The sequence below is a fragment of the Engystomops pustulosus genome, chromosome 11, assembly GCF_040894005.1.
Source record: "Engystomops pustulosus chromosome 11, aEngPut4.maternal, whole genome shotgun sequence".
NCBI classification, from domain to species: domain Eukaryota; kingdom Metazoa; phylum Chordata; class Amphibia; order Anura; family Leptodactylidae; genus Engystomops; species Engystomops pustulosus.
In genome coordinates, this window is record NC_092421.1 from 64,274,180 (window position 1) to 64,298,503 (window position 24,324).

General features: G+C 44.1%; 1 protein-coding gene and 1 long non-coding RNA gene across 2 annotated transcripts in view; one reads left to right on the forward strand and one right to left on the reverse strand.

Moving 5' to 3' along the window:
* Positions 1-449: 449 nt before the first annotated feature.
* LOC140105391 (uncharacterized) lies at positions 450-12,656 on the reverse strand. Its single transcript, XR_011850568.1, has 3 exons — positions 12,594-12,656; positions 12,240-12,427; positions 450-588 (listed from the first exon to the last, which is right to left on the reverse strand). It is a non-coding gene; the product is annotated as an uncharacterized lncRNA (long non-coding RNA).
* The window catches only part of NRAP (nebulin related anchoring protein), a 76,853-nt gene continuing 55,371 nt past the window's right edge, over positions 2,843-24,324 (forward strand). The window contains exons 1-12 of the mRNA XM_072129325.1: positions 2,843-3,104; positions 8,796-8,890; positions 13,124-13,211; positions 15,727-15,807; positions 16,502-16,588; positions 17,523-17,630; positions 17,729-17,833; positions 17,921-18,028; positions 19,113-19,208; positions 19,527-19,631; positions 22,779-22,895; positions 23,579-23,683. Coding sequence (XP_071985426.1) covers positions 3,033-3,104; positions 8,796-8,890; positions 13,124-13,211; positions 15,727-15,807; positions 16,502-16,588; positions 17,523-17,630; positions 17,729-17,833; positions 17,921-18,028; positions 19,113-19,208; positions 19,527-19,631; positions 22,779-22,895; positions 23,579-23,683 — 1,167 coding nt within the window. The 5' untranslated portion in view covers positions 2,843-3,032. The remainder of the gene's footprint in view (positions 3,105-8,795; positions 8,891-13,123; positions 13,212-15,726; positions 15,808-16,501; positions 16,589-17,522; positions 17,631-17,728; positions 17,834-17,920; positions 18,029-19,112; positions 19,209-19,526; positions 19,632-22,778; positions 22,896-23,578; positions 23,684-24,324) is intronic.

A 24,324-nucleotide genomic window follows, 5' to 3' on the forward strand; every position in this document is an offset into this window, starting at 1 on the left:
TTTGACTCCAATTGACCTCCCAGACACACTAGAATGATTAACCCTCTAAGTGCTGGTGACTCATGTCCCAGTCACTCCACAGGACAATATCATGAGCTGTGGGGCATCGGCGTCACTGGATAGTGGAGGGGCACATGCCAGGGGGGTGGCCTCTGAGATATTCTCTTCCTCTGACATCATTGGCCCCCGAAGTCACCGATTCCCAGATTATTACGTACATAGTACATACTCACAGCCATATTGTATAGCACTTCTATAATTATATACCACCTATATATGTAATATACCACCCACAGTATATATTTTCAGGACCCATACTCCTATATTTTCTGTATTATTAGAAATTGTATAATATTTAGTATAGAATGATGTAATATCCCATGTTACATCAATGATATAATACTAGAGCAGCATCAATTCCTTGGCCTGAACATCTAATATATGGAACACTTACATTACATGGAAGAACAGATTAGTTGCAGCACTGGGGACCTGGGTTCAAGTCCCAGGGTCAACATCTGCAATGAGTTTGTATGTTCTTTTTGTGTTTGCTTGGGTTTCCTCTGGGTCCTCCGTTTTCCTCCATCACTACAAAACATAATGGTGGGTTGATTACACTGTGAGCCCCATAGGGACAGGGACTGATCTGAAAAGCTCTGTGCAGCGCTGCGTACTCTGTGTGCCCTATATAAATAAAGGAATTATTATTATTATTAGAAAAGACACAATCTTCATCATGTCATTACACACTACCTGCTGTATTATATATAATGTATGATGTGTTATTAGTTCCTGCATTACTACAGACCATGTAAAAATATCACATGCTATTACAGACCACAATATTATGGTATATATTCTGAGCCTCACTATATACTATTATATCTCTACCAGCAGAGTAGCAAGTACAGGATTTAAGGATCAGTACAGGATAAGTAATGTCATGTATGTACACAGTGACTGCACCAGCAGCAGAATAGTGAGTGCAGCTCTGGAGATACAGGATTTAACTCAGGATCAGTACAGGATAAGTAATGTCATGTATGTACACAGTGACTGCACCAGCAGCAGAATAGTGAGTGCAGTATAATACAGGATGTAACTCAGGATCAGTACAGGATAAGTAATGTCATGTATGTACACAGTGACTGCACCAGCATAGTGAGTGCAGCTCTGGGGTATAATACAGGATGTAACTCAGGATAAGTAATGTCATGTATGTACACAGTGACTGCACCAGCAGCAGAATAGTGAGTGCAGCTCTGGAGATACAGGATTTAACTCAGGATCAGTACAGGATAAGTAATGTCATGTATGTACACAGTGACTGCACCAGCAGCAGAATAGTGAGTGCAGTATAATACAGGATGTAACTCAGGATCAGTACAGGATAAGTAATGTCATGTATGTACACAGTGACTGCACCAGCATAGTGAGTGCAGCTCTGGGGTATAATACAGGATGTAACTCAGGATAAGTAATGTCATGTATGTACACAGTGACTGCACCAGCAGCAGAATAGTGAGTGCAGCTCTGGGGTATAATACAGGATGTAACTCAGGATCAGTACAGGATAAGTAATGTCATGTATGTACACAGTGACTCCACCAGCAGCAGAATAGTGAGTGCAGCTCTGGAGTATAATACAGGATGTAACTCAGGATCAGCACAGGATAAGTAATGTCATGTATGTACAGTGACTGCACCAGCAGTAGTATAGTCAGTGTAGCTCTGGAGTATAATACAGGATGTAACTCAGGATCAGTACAGGATAAGTAATGTCATGTATGTACACAGTGACTGCACCAGCAGCATAATAGTGAGTGCAGCTCTGGAGTATAATACAGGATGTAACTCAGGATCAGTACAGGATAAGTAATGTCATGTATGTACACAGTGACTGCACCAGCAGAATAGTGAATGCAGCTCTGGGGTATAATACAGGATGTAACTCAGGATCAGCACAGGATAAGTAATGTCATGTATGTACACAGTGACTGCACCAGCAGCAGAATAGTGAGTGCAGCTCTGGAGCATAATACAGGATGTAACTCAGGATCAGTACAGGATAAGTAATGTCATGTATGTACACAGTGACTGCACCAGCAGCAGAATAGTGAGTGCAGCTCTGGGGTATTATACAGCATGTAACTCAGGATCAGCACAGGATAAGTAATGTCATGTATGTACACAGTGACTGCACCAGCAGCAGAATAGTGAGTGAAGCTCTGAAGTATAATACAGGATGTAACTCAGGATCAGTACAGGATAAGTAATGTCATGTATGTACAGTGACTGCACCAGCAGCAGAATAGTGATTGCAGCTCTGGAGTATAATACAGGATGTAACTCAGGATCAGTACAGGATAAGTAATGTCATGTATGTACAGTGACTGCACCAGCAGCAGAATAGTGAGTGCAGCTCTGGGGTATAATACAGGATGTAATTCAGGATCAGTACAGGATCAGTAATGTCATGTATGTACACAGTGACTGCACCAGCAGCAGAATAGTGAGTGCAGCTCTGTAGTATAATACAAGATGTAACTCAGGATCCGTACAGGATAAGTCATGTCATGTACATGTGACTGCACCAGCAGAATAGTGAGTGCAGCTCTGGAGTATAATACAGGATGTGTAATTAGAGCTCTGTACACCTTCCTGTGAGAGTAGAATTATTTTTGCCATCTTCTGACCCTGACTGAGCTATAATAATGTTATTACAGGCCGGTCCAGTCATTACACTTGTTCCTTTAAGTTCCTGTGTGACTTCACTCTCCATTTTAGCCCGGGCTGTCACCAATACGTCGTTCAGTCCTCCCACTATAAATGAGACCCCCGCATCGTCACTTGAGGACATAAATAGCGCCTCCTCATAGCAGTCGGACTCTACAATAAGGTCAGAGCTGAGAGCGGGTCGTATATATGAGCGGGGATCAGCTGTTGCCTCCTGGATCTGAGAAATTATACTACAATCCGCTCCAACTGGAAATTGTGACATTGATTGGATATATTTTATATCGGATCTCACAATGAACGTGGTGCCCTGCGCCCGCTGCGGATACGGGGTGTATCCCGCCGAGAAAATCAACTGTATAGATCAGGTGAGTGCAGCGGAATATATGTATAACATATTAGTATCTAATCCTATCATGTGTGATACACAGTTCAGCATAAAGTATCCAATCTTATAAGGTGTACATGTGTAATTACATACAGTATAACCTGGGCATCTCCTGTATATAATGATATATGTACAGCTGGTATAACCTGGGGATCTCCTGTATATAATGATATATGTACAGCCGGTATAACCTGGGGATCTCCTGTATATAATGATATATGTACAGCCGGTATAACCTGGGGATCTCCTGTATATAATGATATATGTACAGCTGGTATAACCTGGGGATCTCCTGTATATAATGATATATGTACAGCCGGTATAACCTGGGGATCTCCTGTATATAATGATATATGTACAGCCGGTATAACCTGGGGATCTCCTGTATATAATGATATATGTACAGCTGGTATAACCTGGGGATCTCCTGTATATAATGATATATGTACAGCTGGTATAACCTGGGGATATCCTGTATATAATGATATATGTACAGCTGGTATAACCTGGAGATCTCCTGTATATAATGATATATGTACAGCCGGTATATCCTGGGGATCTCCTGTATGTAATGATATATGTACAGCTGGTATAACCTGGGGATCTCCTGTATATAATGATATATGTACAGCTGGTATAACCTGGGGATCTCCTGTATATAATGATATATGTACAGCCGGTATAACCTGGGGATCTCCTGTATATAATGATATATGTACAGCTGGTATAACCTGGGGATCTCCTGTATATAATGATATATGTACAGCCGGTATAACCTGGGGATCTCCTGTATATAATGATATATGTACAGCTGGTATAACCTGGGGATCTCCTGTATATAATGATATATGTACAGCTGGTATAACCTGGGGATCTCCTGTATATAATGATATATGTACAGCCGGTATAACCTGGGGATCTCCTGTGTATAATGATATATGTACAGCTGGTATAACCTGGGGATCTCCTGTATATAATGATATATGTACAGCTGGTATAACCTGGGGATCTCCTGTATATAATGATATATGTACAGCCGGTATAACCTGGGGATCTCCTGTGTATAATGATATATGTACAGCCGGTATAACCTGGGGATCTCCTGTATATAATGATATATGTACAGCTGGTATAACGTGGGAATCTCCTGTATATAATGATATATGTACAGCTGGTATAACCTGGGGATCTCCTGTATATAATGATATATGTACAGCTGGTATAACCTGGGGATCTCCTGTATATAATGATATATGTACAGCCGGTATAACCTGGGGATCTCCTGTATATAATGATATATGTACAGCCGGTATAACCTGGGGATCTCCTGTATATAATGATATATGTACAGCCGGTATATCCTGGGGATCTCCTGTATGTAATGATATATGTACAGCTGGTATAACCTGGGGATCTCCTGTATATAATGATATATGTACAGCTGGTATAACCTGGGGATCTCCTGTATATAATGATATATGTACAGCCGGTATAACCTGGGGATCTCCTGTGTATAATGATATATGTACAGCCGGTATAACCTGGGGATCTCCTGTATATAATGATATATGTACAGCTGGTATAACCTGGGGATCTCCTGTATATAATGATATATGTACAGCCGGTATAACCTGGGGATCTCCTGTATATAATGATATATGTACAGTCGGTATAACCTGGGGATCTCCTGTATATAGTGATATATGTACAGCTGGTATAACCTGGGGATCTCCTGTATATAATGATATATGTACAACTGGTATAACCTGGGGATCTCCTGTATATAATGATCTATGTACAGCTGGTATAACCTGGGGATCTCCTGTATATAGTGATATATGTACAGCTGGTATAACCTGGGGGTCTCCTGTATATAGTGATATATGTACAGCTGGTATAACCTGGGCATCTCCTGTATATAATGATATATGTACAACTGGTATAACCTGGGGATCTCCTGTATATAATGATCTATGTACAGCTGGTATAACCTGGGGATCTCCTGTATATAGTGATATATGTACAGCTGGTATAACCTGGGGATCCCCTGTATATAATGATATATGTACAGCTGGTATAACCTGGGGATCTCCTGTATATAATGATATATGTACAGCTGGTATAACCTGGGGATCTCCTGTATATAATGATATATGTACAGCTGCTATAACCTGGGGATCTCCTGTATATAATGATATATGTACAGCTGGTATAACCTGGGGATCTCCTGTATATAATGATATATGTACAGCTGGTATAACCTGGGGATCTCCTGTATATAATGATATATGTACAGCCGGTATAACCTGGAGATCTCCTGTATATAGTGATATATGTACAGCCGGTATAACCTGAGGAGCTTCTGTATATAATGATATATGTACAGCCGGTATAACCTGAGGAGCTCCTGTATATAATGATATATGTACAGCCGGTATAACCTGGGGATCTCCTGTATATAATGATATATGTACAGCTGGTATAACCTGGGGATCTCCTGTATATAATGATATATGTACAGCTGGTATAACCTGGGGATCTCCTGTATATAATGATATATGTACAGCTGGTATAACCTGGGGATCTCCTGTATATAATGATATATGTACAGCTGGTATAACCTGGGGATCTCCTGGATATAATGATATATGTACAGCTGGTATAACCTGGGGATCCCCTGTATATAATGATATATGTACAGCTGGTATAACCTGGGGATCTCCTGTATATAATGATATATGTACAGCTGGTATAACCTGGAGATCTCCTGTATATAATGATATATGTACAGCCGGTATAACCTGAGGAGCTCCTGTATATAATGATATATGTACAGCCGGTATAACCTGGGGATCTCCTGTATATAATGATATATGTACAGCTGGTATAACCTGGGGATCTCCTGTATATAATGATATATGTACAGCTGATATAACCTGGGGATCTCCTGTATATAATGATATATGTACAGCTGGTATAACCTGGGCATCTCCTGTATATAATGATATATGTACAGCTGGTATAACCTGGGGATCTCCTGTATATAATGATATATGTACAGCTGGTATAACCTGGGGATCTCCTGTATATAATGATATATGTACAGCTGGTATAACCTGGGGATATCCTGTATATAATGATATATGTACAGCCGGTATACCCTGGGGATCTCCTGTATATAGTGATATATGTACAGCTGGTATAACCTGGGCATCTCCTTTATATAATGATATATGTACAGCTGGTATAACCTGGGGATCTCCTGTATATAATGATCTATGTACAGCTGGTATAACCTGGGGATCTCCTGTATATAGTGATATATGTACAGCTGGTATAACCTGGGGGTCTCCTGTATATAATGATATATGTACAGCTGGTATAACCTGGGGAGCTCCTGTATATAATGATATATGTACAGCTGGTATAACCTGGGGAGCTCCTGTATATAATGATATATGTACAGCTGGTATAACCTGGGGGTTTCCTGTATATAATGATATACGTACAGCTGGTATAACCTGGGGATCTCCTGTATATAATGATATATGTACAGCTGGTATAACCTGGGGATCTCCTGTATATAATGATATATGTACAGCTGGTATAACCTGGGGATCTCCTGTATATAGTGATATATGTACAGCTGGTATAACCTGGGGATCTCCTGTATATAATGATATATGTACAGCCGGTATAACCTGGGGATCTCCTGTATATAGTGATATATGTACAGCTGGTATAACCTGGGGATCTCCTGTATATAATGATATATGTACAGCTGGTATAACCTGGGGATCTCCTGTATATAGTGATATATGTACAGCTGGTATAACCTGGGGATCTCCTGTATATAATGATATATGTACAGCTGGTATAACCTGGGGATCTCCTGTATATAGTGATATATGTACAGCTGGTATAACCTGGGGATCTCCTGTATATAATGATATATGTACAGCCGGTATAACCTGGGCATCTCCTGTATATAATGATATATGTACAGCCGGTATAACCTGGGGGTCTCATGTATATAGTGTTATATGTACAGCTGGTATAACCTGGGGGTCTCATGTATATAGTGATATATGTACAGCTGGTATAACCTGGGGATCTCCTGTATATAATGATATATGTACAGCTGGTATAACCTGGGGATCTCCTGTATATAATGATATATGTACAGCCGGTATAACCTGGGGATCTCCTGTATATAGTGATATATGTACAGCTGGTATAACCTGGGGATCTCCTGTATATAATGATATATGTACAGCCGGTATAACCTGGGGATCCCCTGTATATACTGATATATGTACAGCTGGTATAACCTGGGGATCCCCTGTATATAATGATATATGTACAGCTGGTATAACCTGGGGATCTCCTGTATATAATGATATATGTACAGCCGGTATAACCTGGGGATCTCCTGTATATAATGATATATGTACAGCTGGTATAACCTGGGGATCCCCTGTATATAATGATATATGTACAGCTGGTATAACCTGGGGATATCCTGTATATAATGATATATATACAGCTGGTATAACCTGGGGATCTCCTGTATATAATGATAGATGTACAGCTGGTATAACCTGGGGATGTCCTGTATATAATGATATATGTACAGCTGGTATAACCTGGGGATCTCCTGTATATAATGATATATGTACAGCTGGTATAACCTGCGGATCTCCTGTATGTAATGATATATGTACAGCTGGTATAACCTGCGGATCTCCTGTATGTAATGATATATGTACAGCTGGTATAACCTGGGGATCTCCTGTATATAATGATATATGTACAGCTGGTATAACCTGGGGATCTCCTGTATATAATGATATATGTACAGCTGGTATAACCTGGGGATCTCCTGTATGTAATGATATATGTACAGCTGGTATAACCTGGGGATCTCCTGGATGTAATGATATATGTACAGCTGGTATAACCTGGGGATCCCCTGTATATAATAATATATGTACAGCTGGTATAACCTGGGCATCTGCTGTATATAATGATATATTTACAGCTGGTATAACCTGGGGATCTCCTGTATATAATGATATATGTACAGCTGGTATAACCTGGGGGTCTCCTGTATATAATGATATATGTACAGCTGGTATAACCTGGGGGTCTCCTGTATATAATGATATATGTACAGCTGGTATAACCTGGGGATCTCCTGTATATAATGATATATGTACAGCCGGTATAACCTGAGGAGCTCCTGTATATAATGATATATGTACAGCTGGTATAACCCGGGGATCTCCTGTATATAATGATATATGTACAGCTGCTATAACCTTGGTTGTAGAATTATCTTGGTTCCCATCTTATCTTTCCTCTGATGTATTGACTTGGTTTCTTAGAAGTTCCTAGAAAGTCTTTAAGCTTCTCTAATTTTATTTGTGGATCAGTCACACAATGTTCTGCTCTCCGGTTCCTGGGGGGTTGAGGTGTTTGGCCCCTATTCTACCTGTGGATGTAGAATACATAGAGTAGAATATTGATCTGCAATCTTGTTACATGACGTTCCCTGTATGTGGTTGGTCGGTGGGGTATTGGGGTATATGGCAGCGAGGTCCTTAAATAACGCTGTGCGGGGCGAGGGGCTGTCTCTGGAAATCTCATGGATCATATCTGTTGTTCATAGACCTGGCACAAGGCGTGTTTCCACTGCGAAGTCTGTAAGATGATCCTGACCGTCAATAACTTTGTCAGCTACCAGAAGAAGCCGTTCTGCCAGGCGTAAGTATAGGGGAATATTATGTAAATTATATATACCTGCAACTGGAGGAAGTGCATATAACAATAATACCTGTAATCTCCAGAGCTCCCCCTACTGGTGATGTATATACAGTCAGAGCCGTATTTATCATTGATGCTGTCCTAGGCAGTCTCAGTGCTTATGCCCCCTATTGGTGTCATCCAGCGAACGCCTCTGCCCATATCCCAGCAGGTTACTTGGAGAGATCAGCGCAGGATCCAGGAGTCGTCTCTCCAATCATCCACTGCTGGAATCAGATCCAAAAACTTCAGGCTGCATTCACACGATGCGTTTGCATTGTGTTTAGAAATGCATTGGGCAAAATGCTTTGTCACATGTTTATACATGTGTGTGGTGTGTCTATTGTTAGTCATCACTATTAATGTTGGAAGACAAAACATATGTAATTCAAGTGCAGCGTGTGAACATAACCACTGGGAACCTAAATGTTTCCACTACCCCTAAGCCAACTACACCTAGTCCCACTAACCCTAAGCCAACTACACCTAGTCCCACTAACCGTAAGCCAACTACACCTAGTCCCACTAACCCTAAGCCAACTACACCTAGTCCCACTAACCCTAAGCCAACTACACCTAGTCCCACTAACCCTAAGCCAACTACACCTAGTCCCACTAACCCTAAGCCAACTACACCTAGTCCCACTAACCCTAAGCCAACTACACCTAGTCCCACTAACCCTAAGCCAACTACACCTAGTCCCACTATCCCTAAGACAACTACACCTAGTCCCACTAACCCTAAGCCAACTACACCTAGTCCCACTATCCCTAAGACAACTACACCTAGTCCCACTAACCCTAAGCCAACTACACCTAGTCCCACTAACCCTAAGCCAACTGCACCTAGTCCCACTAACCCTAAGCCAACTACACCTAGTCCCACTAACCCTAAGCCAACTACACCTAGTCCCACTAACCCTAAGCCAACTGCACCTAGTCCCACTAACCCTAAGCCAACTACACCTAGTCCCACTAACCCTAAGCCAACTACACCTAGTCCCACTAACCCTAAGACAACTACACCTAGTCCCACTATCCCTAAGACAACTACACCTAGTCCCACTATCCCTAAGACAACTACACCTATTCCCACTATCCCTAAGACAACTACACCTAGTCCCACTATCCCTAAGACAACTACACCTAGTCCCACTAACCCTAAGACAACTACACCTAGTCCCACTATCCCTAAGACAACTACACCTATTCCCACTATCCCTAAGACAACTACACCTAGTCCCACTATCCCTAAGACAACTACACCTAGTCCCACTAACCCTAAGACAACTACACCTAGTCCCACTATCCCTAAGACAACTACACCTAGTCCCACTATCCCTAAGCCAACTACACCTAGTCCCACTAACCCTAAGCCAACTACACCTAGTCCCACTATCCCTAAGCCAACTACACCTAGTCCCACTATCCCTAAGCCAACTACACCTAGTCCCACTATCCCTAAGCCAACTACACCTAGTCCCACTAACCCTAAGCCAACTACACCTAGTCCCACTAACCCTAAGCCAACTACACCTAGTCCCACTATCCCTAAGCCAACTACACCTAGTTCCTCTAACCCTAAGCCAATTACACCTAGTCCCACTATCCCTAAGCCAATTACACCTAGTCCCACTATCCCTAAGCCAACTACACCTAGTCCCACTAACCCTAAGCCAACTACACCTAGTCCCACTATCCCTAAGACAACTACACCTAGTCCTACTATCCCTAAGACAACTACACCTAGTCCCACTATCCCTAAGACAACTACACCTAGTCCCACTATCCCTAAGACAACTACACCTAGTCCCACTAACCCTAAGCCAACTACACCTAGTCCCACTATCCCTAAGACAACTACACCTAGTCCCACTAACCCTAAGCCAACTACTGGCCCTATGACAGTGCCCTCCATAATTAAAGGAGATTTCAGTGCTGAGGGGGGCGTCAAAATAATAAAGCAGTTGTACTTACCCCCTCTGGCGCTCCTGTCTAGTGCTGTGCCCCATCACCCCGGTCTGTAGAGGTGCAGCAGTGACATCTCAACCAGAGAGGGCCGCTGCAGGCAGAGGCTGCACAATAATATACAATCCCGGACAACCCCTTAAATCATGAAGGCCTTGTATGCATATCTGTATGTACAGAAATGTACATGAAAACAGAACCAAAACCAAGCTCAGTGTTGTGTGTTGAGAGCAGAATTGTGAGCGGATGTGTATTACCAGCACATACTGTAAATCCAGCCACTAACATGTGATGTCTTTGGTCGCAGGATTTCTCTTTCATCTTATATATGAAGGATATGTCAGCTTTTCCCCACCAGAACTTGGTTCTTAAGATTTATAAACACAAAAAAGTTAGGTTCCTCACTTTATGATAATCTCCTCCACCATTTTATGACCCATGTAATAGGGTTCTGCTGTTCTCCTAGATATCAAAGTTATGCCCCTAGAGTGGCCCCCAGTAGCCAGTGTCCCCAGGTAGTCACAATGTTGCCCTCATACCCCAGTAGCAAGTGCTACCCCAAGTAGTCACAGTGCTGCCCCAATGCCCCAGTAGCCATAGCTACCCCAAGTAGTCACAGTGCTGCCACAATGCCCCAGTAGCCATAGCTACCCCAATTAGTCTCAGTGCTGCCCCAGTAGCCAGTGCTGCCCCAAGTAGTCACAGTGCTGCCCCTATGACCCCCGTAGCCAGTGCTGCCCAATTAATCACAGTGCTGCCCCCATGCCCCCGTAGACAGTTCTGCCCAATTAATCACAAAGCTGTCCCCACATCCAAGTAGCCAGTGCTGCTCAATTAATCACAGTGCTGCCCCCATGCCCCAGTAGCCAGTGCTTCCCCCATGTAGTCACAGTTCTGCTCCCATGCCCCAGGAGCCAGTGCTGCCCCCACGTAGTAACAGTGCTACTCCCATGCCTGAGTAACCAGCTCTGCCCTCAGGTAGTCCCAGTGCTGCTCCCATGCCCCAGTAACCAGTGCTGCCTCCATCCCCCAGTAGCCAGTGGTGCCTCCAGGTAGTCACAGTGCTGCTCCCATGCCCCAGTATCCAGTGCTGCCCCCATGCCCCAGTAGCCAGTGCTGCCCCAAGTAGTCACAGTGCTGCCCCCATGCTCCAGTAGCCAGTGCTGCCCAATTAATCACAGTGCTGCCCCCATGCCCCCGTAGACAGTTCTCCCCACATCCAAGTAGCCACTGCTGCCCAATTAATCACAGTTCTGCTCCCATGCCTCAGTAGCCAGTGCTGCCCCCAGGTAGTAACAGTGCTGCTCCCATGCCCCAGTAGCCAATAAATAAACATATTTACCTGCTTCTCTCGGTGGTGTCTTCACATCTCCAGCACAGGCAGTAAATGATGATGTCAGCCAGCGGTGGGTCAGTTCCAGCCTTAGGCCTTTGACCCAGTGGACATGTCATCACACTAGACCTGTGCCACAGCTACGAGCAGAAAGACCACAGGCTATGTGATTGATAGAGGGCAGTGGAAAATGGGAGCTGAGAATAGATATAATAATAAACTTCATTACTTAGTGTCACAATATACAATCCATAAGGACCCAGACAGAAATACACACAGATAAGACATAGATAGGGTAAAACAAACATATACAATTTACATCATCCCCTGTACCCTGTACACATTACATCTCTACAAACCTACCTAGTAGTGTGTAGTGTAGGCGCCAGGCAGATGCCCCCAGTGCCTGCTCCAACAATGACTCCTCCCCCAGTAGAGGGCAGGGCGGTGGCACAGTATGTGGTAATCTCCTAAACTCCCCCTAGTGGTGGCTGTAAATACAGTATATAGTAATCTCCAGAGCATCTCCTATCAAAAATCTGATGTAAATACTTTTGTGTAAAAACTACAAAAGTGCTTAAGGAATGAGACCTTTATTGCCTAACCAGAAAAATTATATTTGGTGCAAGCTTTCAGGGCACACATTTGTATCCATGCCTGAAGAAGGGGCCTGTGTGCCCTGAAAGCTTGCAACAAATATAATTTTTCTGGTTAATTCCTGATCTGAATAATATAGGAGGTCGAAGCTTTGTGTTTCATATACTAAGCTTCTGATCATCTGCATGAAAACAGTAACACAATAATATCCTCTTTTCCCCACTAGGGGCGCTCTTTGTATAAGTCTACTTCCTCAAAAAAAGTTTGTTAGTTTGAACTATTCTTCCCGTTTTTAGGCATAATCCTAAAATTAACACCTTCACCAGTGTGTACGAGACTCCTGTCAATATCCATGTGAAGAAACAGTCCGAGAACTTCAGTGAGGTAAGTGCACGGGGTACAGGGAATAATGGGATTTGTAGTCCAAGAACTAGATGAAACTTTCTGCAGTGTTCCATGGGCTTCATGCACACTATTGTAAATGAGGGCCATGAGTTGTGTTTGGTAACGATGCAGTGAGTACACCACATCTTGCCACACCATGACCTACCTCCCAACTTTTGGGCAAGAGTAAAAGAGACAAAAGCCCCTCCCCTTTCCCCCCAAACCATGCCCATTGCCCCACCCCAAAACATAGTATAATATCATCCTTAATGGCCACCACATAATACAAGACTTCTTTCCCGTGGCCATCTCCCCTATGGGCCCATAGAATACTCCATATGCAATAATACCCCCTTTTTAATTTTATCCTCTTTACTTTTTTCCCCCAATTTTATTTGTCTCGCCAAATTTAGAATCCCTAGCTTTATTTACTCCTGCTCCCTCCCGTCTCCTCTTCACATTGTGGCCCCTCTCTCAAACAAGCTGGCCCTTGTCCTCCATTCCATTCACTTCACATTGTGGCTCCCTGGCCCCCTGTCCTCCCTCATATTGTGGCCCCCTGTGGACAAACCGGGACATTCTCCCAACCATCCGGGTTGGTGGGTCAGCACCTAGAAAATGGTGAGTGCCGCTCACTGTTTCCTCCAGCTCCACCTGCCCAACGATCGCTGCTTGCAGGGGAATGACCTCCATATGATATTACACAGTGCTATGCATGGCACAACTAGTGGCCAAAAATAGTACTGCATTACCACAAGCAGAAGAACCTGTAACATCCTGACAGTGGAGGGCGACCGTTGTCTGGGCTCCGAGTCCATACTTTATACCATTCACCACATACCAGACTTTTCCTGTGACCCTTGTGTTGCAGTGACAGCTGTGTGTAAGTCTGACATGATAATAAAGCGCAGGGATCCATTCCTCTCTGCGGCTGGGGTTGTGTTCCGGAATGTTCCGTGGTATTCCGCTCTATTTTGGTGACTTGGCGGAGACCTGAGATCAGTTATTTATGGATCCTATATCTTTAAGGCAGTTCTGAGCGCCTGTCACTGTCAGTCATCTCCCCGTCAACTTTTCTCGTTTGCGGCCAGGACTGTGGTCACAGTAGTCACTAGAGGACGCTGCACCACGACAAACCACAATGGAGATTTCATGAGTATAGAGATGTATAATCACACCTCACACTGCTGTGCTCTGTGCATCTCTGTCTCTGGAGAGATCAGACCTTTGTGCATATTGTTAGAAGAAGCAGGACTGTGATAAATGGATTAAGATTCCAGGATCGGAGCTTCCCCAAGTGCATTGGGGGTGTGCCCTCACACTGATGTGCTCTGTGCTCTCTGCAGCCAGTGTTATGTATTGTCCCTGGAAAAATGTGTAATCAGACCTTTGTGTATGTTGTCAGTAGCAGCAGGACTGTGGAATATGGAGACTGTACCAAGGAGCAAGGGTAAAGCAGTGTGAGGACACACTCCCAGTGCACTTGGAGAAGAAACAATCCTGGAATCTAAATCCATTTATCATAGTCCTGCTGCTACTAACAACATACACAAAGGTCTGACTACACCTCTCCAGGGGCAATACATAGCACTGACTGCAGTCTGTAGGGTCTCCCCTACTGATAGATCCCTTAAATTTGGAAACTTGACACTAAGGACTGAAGGAAAGTTGAATGACTTTATGGGCTAGGGTTAGACTTTCCCAATTCTGTGAGGGCTATAGATGTCAGACTCCGCCTTTGTGTTTCTCAGTTCTAGTCATGTCTGGGAGAATCGGGAAGAGACAGAACCTGACCCTGCTCCCAGTATAGGAAGCCCCTGGCTCCAATGCTATTAAAGAGCCTGTAAAATCACATCCCCCAAACACACGGAATTGTAACCCGCGTCTTTTATGACGCACTACATGTTCTTACTGACTGCTATGACCTTCCTTGCCCTGGTGATGTGGGGCTCATACTGTTAGGACTGTTAATGGTGGCAGCGATGGAGATGGGGGGGTGGGGGTCATATTGTCAGGACTGCTAATAGTGGGGGCCTTGTAGTAGGGCCGCCACTAGGAAGTTTGGGAACCCTTAATGACCAATTTTTTGCATCCAAGACTCCCCCCCTCCCACAGAGCGATAATCCAGTCCTGTGTGCATAGCGAGTTCCCTGCACCTGGGAAGGGTTTTCTGTGACTTGGGGCCCCTTCTCTTCAGGACCCCTGAACACCGTCACACTAACCCCCCCCCCTCCCCCCCGATGGAATCGCATGAAAGCCAGCACCAATGCGTCAAAATCCAAGCGCGTGCAACACAATCCAGCGCAGACACCTGTTAAATACCTGTCAGCTGTGCAAAAACCCAAAATGTTGGAAAGTCCAACGAAAGTCCGCGTGTGGATCCTTAGTAAATAAGCCCCAATGTGTTTCCTATTCACAGACAGCAAGCAGAGATCTTTTTAATGTTGATGAAGTATAAATATCTGATTCAAACAACACAGGGCACCGCTTATCCCTCATATTATTATTTCCACAGATCAAGTACCGGGAGGAGGGAGAGCGCTACAAGTCTGTCTTCCACTGGGACATGAAAGGCTCAGAGCGCGACATTCAGCAGGTACCTGAAACACGGGAGGGGAGGGGGGTCAATCACTGAGGGTACAGAGGGGTATTTCAGGGGGGTACACACTGGGGTCAGGGGTTTTGGAGGAGGGCACACACTGAGGTCAGGGTGTAATGGGAGGTCATGTGCTGAGGTCAGGGTATTACATGGGTGCACACACTGAGGTCAGAGGTATTAGAGAAGGACACACACTGAGGGCGGGGGTATTGGAGGGGGGCACACACTGAGGTCGGGGATATTGGAGGAGGGCACACACTGAGGTCAGGGTGTAATGGGAGGTCATGTGCTAAAGTCAGGGTATTACATGAGGTTACATGCTGAGGTCAGGGGTATTAGAGCAGGGCACACACTGAGATCAGGGGTATTAGAGCAGGGCACACACGGAGGTCAGGGGTATTAGAGGAGGGCACACATGGAGGTCAGGGGTATTCGAGCAGGGCACACACCTAGGCCTGAGTATTAGAGGAGGGCACACAACAAGACCAGGGGTATAATGGGAGGTTGTGTGCTGAGGTCAGGGTATTACATGAGGGCACATGCTGAGGTCAGGGGTATTATGAGAGGTCATGTGCTAAGGTCAGGGTATTACATGGGTGCACACACTGAGGTCAGGGTATAAATGAGGGCACACACTGAGGTCAGGGGTATTAGATGGTGGCCCTGACATTTACTATACATTTCCCCCTAGAAAACATATGAGGAGGGGAAATCCTGGTTGTCTAATGTGGACCCGGAGATGGTGCGTGTGGAGCAGATGCAGAAGACCATAGATAATGTAAGACCCCAGAACATGATGACTGATGTCCCCCTGTGTTTGTAGATGCGCCCATCCCTTAATATGGGTCACCATAAATCCCTTTAAACCATTGTCTCTACATATGAGTGACTTTCTATAAGGCTCTTACTATATAGAAGACTGTGGGGCACATTTACTATGTGTACTATGTGCAGTGTCCTGTGTAGTGTGCAGGGGGTGCCAGATTTAGGATTTGTGGCCTCGTTCTTCATGAATCTGGTGCCCCCTGCACTGCTCTGAGAGAGTGTATCTTTAACATCGGCTCATCAGTCCTGTCGGACCTTGCAAATCTGGTGCACGGTCCGACTGAGCGCCGGAGTGCCCCCTTCAGTGCAGAAATTTGTGTTGCATGAAGAACAGTGCAGCCGCGCCACAAAACTGAGGTGTGCGACACAAATGTGGTGCAGAAACTTCTTAAAGGGAACCTACCACCACAAATCTACATATAAAGGTAGATCAATGGGACGTGAGGATAGCCCTTTTAAGGGCCAATCCTCACGTCCCCACACTTTTTTAGTAACTTTTATCAAATTTTTATGCTAATTTTATTATGCGGCTACTGTGGCGTGGAGTAGCCGCATCTGAGGTTACACGAGCTACGAGCAGCTGTGCGCCGAAGATGGTGAGTAGGAGGAGATAAGAGGCTACCGGGGCGTGCAGTAGCCGCCTCGTGTAACCTCAGATGCGGCTACTCCACGCCCCAGTAGTCGCATAAGAAAATTAGCATAAAAGTTACTAAACCTCACGTCCCATTGATCCACCTACCACCCGATCTACCTTTATAGGTAGATTTGTGGTGGTAGGTTCCCTTTAAATACCTGTGCAAGCAGTTTGCACCTAAAAGAACGTGCAAAGTCTGACAGAAATCTGGTGCAATGTCTTTAGTAAATGTGCCCCCGTGTGTCCGCTGCAGGTGCAGTATACAGAGGAGTACGAGGAGAAGAGCAAGAAGGGAAGCTTCCCCGCCATGATCACCCCGGCCTACCAGACAGCCAGGAAAGCGGCCCAGCTGGCCAGCAGTGTAAGTCCCACACACAGACCACAGGCCGCGTGCGGTCACTACACACAGGCCGCACACCATACAATATTTGTCATGCTCTTACTTCTCCCACATGTCAGGTAGAATATAAGCGCGGGCACGATGAGCGGGTCTCCCAGTATACCAGTGTGGTGGACACAAAGGATATTTTACATGCCAAGGCCGGGGGGCAGCATCGCAGTGATGTGAGTACTTACTATTCCTCCAACTCCCTGCAGGATCACAAGGACGTCCTCTATCATTTTTCTTAGAATGAATAAATGTTTCCTTAGATTAAATACACAGAAGATTATGAGGAGCAAAGAGGGAAGGGCAGCTTCCCCGCACTGATTACTCCAGGCTACCAGATCGCCAAGAAGGCCAATGAGCTGGCCAGTGATGTAAGTTCACATATGTATACAGTGAGCTCCCCCTAGTGGTGGTGTATAATCTGTATGTAGTGAGCTCCCCCTAGTGGTGGCTGTATAATCTGTATGTAGTGAGCTCCCCCTAGTGGTGGCTGTATAATCTGTATGTAGTGAGCTTCTCCTAGTGGTGACTGTATAATCTGTATGTAGTGAGCTCCCCCTAGTGGTGGCTGCATAATCTGTATGTAGTGAGCTCCCCCTAGTGGTGGCTGTATAATCTGTATGTAGCGAGCTCCCCCTAGTGGTGGCTGTATAATCTGTATGTAGTGAGCTCCCCTAGTGGTGGCTGTATAATCTGTATGTAGTGAGCTTCTCCTAGTGGTGACTGTATAATCTGTATGTAGTGAGCTCCCCCTAGTGGTGGCTGCATAATCTGTATGTAGTGAGCTCCCCCTAGTGGTGGCTGTATAATCTGTATGTAGCGAGCTTCCCGTAGTGGCAACTGCATAATCTGTATGTAGCGAGCTTCCCGTAGTGGCAACTGCATAATTTGTACGTATTAAACTCCCCCTTAGTGCTGGCTGTATAATCTGCATGTGAGGAGCTCCCTCTAGTGGTGGCTAACCCGATTGGTGGCTGTATAATCTGTATGGAGTGAGCTCCCTCTAGTGGTGGCTGTATAATCTGTATGTAGTGAGCTCCCCCTAGTGGTGACTGTAAAATCTTTATATGAGGAGCTCCCCCTAGTGGTGACTGTAAAATCTGTATGTAGTGAGCTCCCTCTAGTGGTGTCTGTATAATCTTTATATGAGGAGCTCCCCCTAGTGGTGACTGTAAAATCTGTATGTAGTGAGCTCCCACTAGTGGTGTCTGTATAATCTGTATGTAGTGAGCTCCCCCTAGTGGTGGCTGTATAATCTGTATATAGTGAGCTCCCCCTAGTGGTGGCTGTAGTTTCTGTATGTAGTGAGCTCCCCCTAGTGGTGTATGTATAATCTGTATGTGAGGAGCTCCCCCTAGTGGTGGCTGTATAATCTGTATGTAGTGAGCCCCCCCTAGTGCTGGGAATCCTATGTGTATTGGGTAGTGGTGACATTACCTCTTATCTTTGTGGCAGGTAAAATATCACCAGCGGTATCAGAGGGAGATGAAGGGGAAGGCGAGTGCAGCAGATGTTATCTCCAGCAGACAGAGTGCGGAGCAGCAGAGCGAGGTATGAGATGTGACCGCAGGGGTGCAGAGCTGTCACCCCATCCCCCAGGACTGCATGTAACGTTTCTGATAGAACTATGAGGCCTATGATATGATGAAACATCCCCTGGATCATCTACAACCCCTCAGAGATGTGATATCCCTCATAGGCCCCGTGCTCCTAGTCACAGGGGGTAAATGTTTTGTAGGGGAATAGTGGGGCAGGATACAGGGGCAGGATCCACACTAGTCTCAATGGAAACTTAGTTGCAGCCATTGATACACGTCACTCCTGCCCCATGTACAATGTAACCAGTCTGATGATGATGTTTTGGGGCAGGAGTATGAGGAGGATGAAGAGGAGTACAGAGGGAAGGGCAGCTTCCCAGCCATGATCACCCCGGCCTACCTCAACGCCAAAAAGGCAAACGAAATCGTCAGTGATGTAAGTGATGTCTATGGACTAGAATATGCACACATGTGAGACAGATAAATGAATGGTTAATACATGAAATGAATGACTGATACGTGGAGGACAGGAGCGTGTGACAGGTCTATGTGTGACCCGTATATGTATGGCTAACATGTGAGTATAGCCAATGCTTGTATATCACCAGTATGTAGTGTGTATATAGCCAATGCTTGTATATCACCAGTATGTAGTGTGTGTATATAGCCAATGCTTGTATATTACCAGTATGTAGTGTGTATATAGCAAATACTTGTATATCACCAGTATGTAGTGTGTATATAGCCAATGCTTGTATATCACCAGTATGTAGTGTGTGTATATAACCAATGCTTGTATATCACCAGTATGTAGTGTGTGTATATAGCCAATGCTTATATATAACCAGTATGTAGTGTGTATATAGCCAATGCTTGTATATCACCAGTATGTAGTGTGTATATAGCCAATGCTTGTATATCACCAGTATGTAGTGTGTATATAGCCAATGCTTGTATATCACCAGTATGTAGTGTGTGTATATAGCCAATGCTTGTATATCACCAGTATGTAGTGTGTGTATATAGCCAATGCTTGTATATCACCAGTATGTAGTGTGTGTATATAGCCAATGCTTGTATATCACCAGTATGTAGTGTGTGTATATAGCCAATGCTTGTATATCACCAGTATGTAGTGTGTGTATATAGCCAATGCTTGTATATCACCAGTATGTAGTGTGTATATAGCCAATGCTTGTGTATCACCAGTATGTAGTGTGTGTATATAGCCAATGCTTGTATATCACCAGTATGTAGTGTGTATATAGCCAATGCTTGTATATCACCAGTATGTAGTGTGTGTATATAACCAATGCTTGTATATCACCAGTATGTAGTGTGTGTATATAGCCAATGCTTATATATAACCAGTATGTAGTGTGTATATAGCCAATGCTTGTATATCACCAGTATGTAGTGTGTATATAGCCAATGCTTGTATATCACCAGTATGTAGTGTGTATATAGCCAATGCTTGTATATCACCAGTATGTAGTGTGTGTATATAGCCAATGCTTGTATATCACCAGTATGTAGTGTGTGTATATAGCCAATGCTTGTATATCACCAGTATGTAGTGTGTATATAGCCAATGCTTGTGTATCACCAGTATGTAGTGTGTGTATATAGCCAATGCTTGTATATCACCAGTATGTAGTATGTATATAGCCAATGCTTGTATATCACCAGTATGTAGTGTGTATATAGCCAATGCTTGTATATCACCAGTATGTAGTGTGTGTATATAGCCAATGCTTGTATATCACCAGTATGTAGTGTGTATAAGCCAATGCTTGTATATCACCAGTATGTAGTGTGTATATAGCCAATGCTTGTGTATCACCAGTATGTAGTGTGTATATAGCCAATGCTTGTATATCACCAGTATGTAGTGTGTATATAGCCAATGCTTGTATATCACCAGTATGTAGTGTGTGTATATAGCCAATGCTTGTATATCACCAGTATGTAGTGTGTGTATATAGCAAATACTTGTATATCACCAGTATGTAGTGTGTATATAGCCAATGCTTGTGTATCACCAGTATGTAGTGTGTATATAGCCAATGCATGTATATCACCAGTATGTAGTGTGTATATAGCCAATGCTTGTATATCACCAGTATGTAGTGTGTATATAGCCAATGCATGTATATCACCAGTATGTAGTGTGTATATAGCCAATGCTTGTATATCACCAGTATGTTGTGTGTATATAGCCAATGCATGTATATCACCAGTATGTAGTGTGTATATAGCCAATGCATGTATATCACCAGTATGTAGTGTGTATATAGCCAATGCTTGTATATCACCAGTATGTAGTGTGTATATAGCCAATGCATGTATATCACCAGTATGTAGTGTGTGTATATAGCCAATGCTTGTATATAACCAGTATGTAGTGTGTGTATAGCCAATGCATGTATATCACCAGTATGTAGTGTGTGTATATAACCAATGCTTGTATATCACCAGTATGTAGTGTGTGTATATAGCCAATGCTTATATATAACCAGTATGTAGTGTGTATATAGCCAATGCTTGTATATCACCAGTATGTAGTGTGTATATAGCCAATGCTTGTATATCACCAGTATGTAGTGAGTATATAGCCAATGCTTGTATATCACCAGTATGTAGTGTGTGTATATAGCCAATGCTTGTATATCACCAGTATGTAGTGTGTGTATATAGCCAATGCTTATATATAACCAGTATGTAGTGTGTATATAGCCAATGCTTGTATATCACCAGTATGTAGTGTGTATAAGCCAATGCATGTATATCACCAGTATGTAGTGTGTGTATATAGCCAATGCTTGTATATCACCAGTATGTAGTGTGTGTATATAGCCAATGCATGTATATCACCAGTATGTAGTGTGTATATAGCCAATGCATGTATATCACCAGTATGTAGTGTGTGTATATAGCCAATGCATGTATATCACCAGTATGTAGTGTGTGTATATAGCCAATGCATGTATATCACCAGTATGTAGTGTGTATATAGCCAATGCTTGTATATCACCAGTATGTAGTGTGTGTATATAGCCAATGCTTGTATATCACCAGTATGTAGTGTGTATAAGCCAATGCTTGTATATCACCAGTATGTAGTGTGTGTATATAGCCAATACTTGTATATCACCAGTATGTAGTGTGTATATAGCCAATGCTTGTATATCACCAGTATGTAGTGTGTATATAGCCAATGCTTGTATATCACCAGTATGTAGTGTGTATATAGCCAATGCTTGTATATCACCAGTATGTAGTGTGTATATAACCAATGCTTGTATATCACCAGTATGTAGTGTGTATATAGCCAATGCTTGTATATCACCAGTATGTAGTGTGTATATAGCCAATGCATGTATATCACCAGTATGTAGTGTGTATATAGCCAATGCTTGTATATCACCAGTATGTAGTGTGTATATAGCCAATGCTTGTATATTACCAGTATGTAGTGTCTATAGCTGATGTGTGGCCGGTGTATGTGTGACTGATGTGTGAGAGCGGTGATTTTCCATAGTTTTCATCCATTTATATCCCATTAATCTTTCTCATGTGACAGATCAAGTATAAGAAGGATCTGTCTAAAATGCGGGGCGCTGCCCAGTACCACACGCTGACCGCCCAGGACAACCTGACCCTAAAACAAGCTCAGAATGTGAACAAGCTGGTCAGTGAGGTGAGTCTGGGGGAGGGAGGGGGGGGGGGGGGTCAGGCACATAGGGTGGTCAGTGAGGTGAGTCAGTGGGGGGGTCAGGCACATACGGTGGTTAGTGAGGTGAGTCTGGGGGGAGGGTTCGGGCACATAGGGTGGTCAGTGAGGTGAATCTGGTGGGGTCAGGCACATAGAGTGGTCAGTGAGGTGAGTCTGGGGGGCCAGACACATAGGAAGGTCAGTGAGGCAAGTATGGTGGGGTTGGGCACATAGGGTGGTCAGTGTGGTTAGTCTGGTGGGGTCTGGCACATAGGCTGGTCAATGAGGTGAGTCAGGGGGTCGGGCACATAGGGTGGTCGGTGAGGTGAGTCGGGGGGGAGGGGGTCAGGCACATAGGGTGGTGAGTGAGGTGAGTCGGTGGGGGGGGGGTCAGGCACATAGGGTGGTCAGTGATGTGAGTCTGGGGGTCTGGTACATAGGGTCGTTAGTGATGTGAGTCTGGAGGGTCAGGCACATAGGGTGGTCAGTGAGGAGAGTCTTGGGGGGGGGGGGTCGGCCACACAGGGTGGTCAGTGATGCGAGTCTGGAGGGATGGGCACACAGGATGGTCAGTGATGTGTCTATGAGGCCCGACGCAAAAACGGGGCTCCTCCTGGCAGCAGATGTATAACCTCATTCCAAATTCCCCTCTTCCCTGTGTCTTCCAGGTGGGATACAAGAAGGACCTCGAGAGCACCCATGGCCACAGCATCAACTACTGCGAAACCCCCCAATTCCAGAACGTCAACAAAATCTCCAAGTACACGAGTGATGTAAGCAGAGCCCCCTATCTGACCATCCCCTGCCATAGTGTCAGGTGCTCCCATTATAACCTGGGCTCCGCACCTTGTAGCAGACACTTCCTGCACATTTATATTGGATTTATCTTGGATTTATTTGACGTTTTTTAAATGACTTATTGACCTTTACACCCTTTTTTAAAACTCCAACAGTCAATCAACATAACTAATATTCTTTATTAAAATCCTCCATAACTATGTATACAGCTGCAATGCACAGTCCTCAATCTTCATGGTAACAGACTACAACATAACTCTTGTCAGACCCTTCTGTTATGTCATATTCCTATTGCTCCTGGGCACATGGGTCCGCATGGCAGCTGCATACACATAAAGGAAGATCTTTAGCTTAAAGGAAATCTACCACATGGATTTGGTATTGTACACCAAGCACACTTACACGTGGGTGTGTGTCCCCTGAAACAGGATCCATTCTTCCTTTATCTTCAAATGGCCTCAATTTGGTTAAAGTTATTCAAATGAGCCTCAGGGGCTCCTGTTTATGTGACAGAAACCCTTTCTGCTAATTATCCCATCACTGGCTCTCTGGCTGGGAAGGAGAAGGAGTAGGGTCGCAGTAACAGTGAATAAAGATGTGCATAATTAGCAGATGA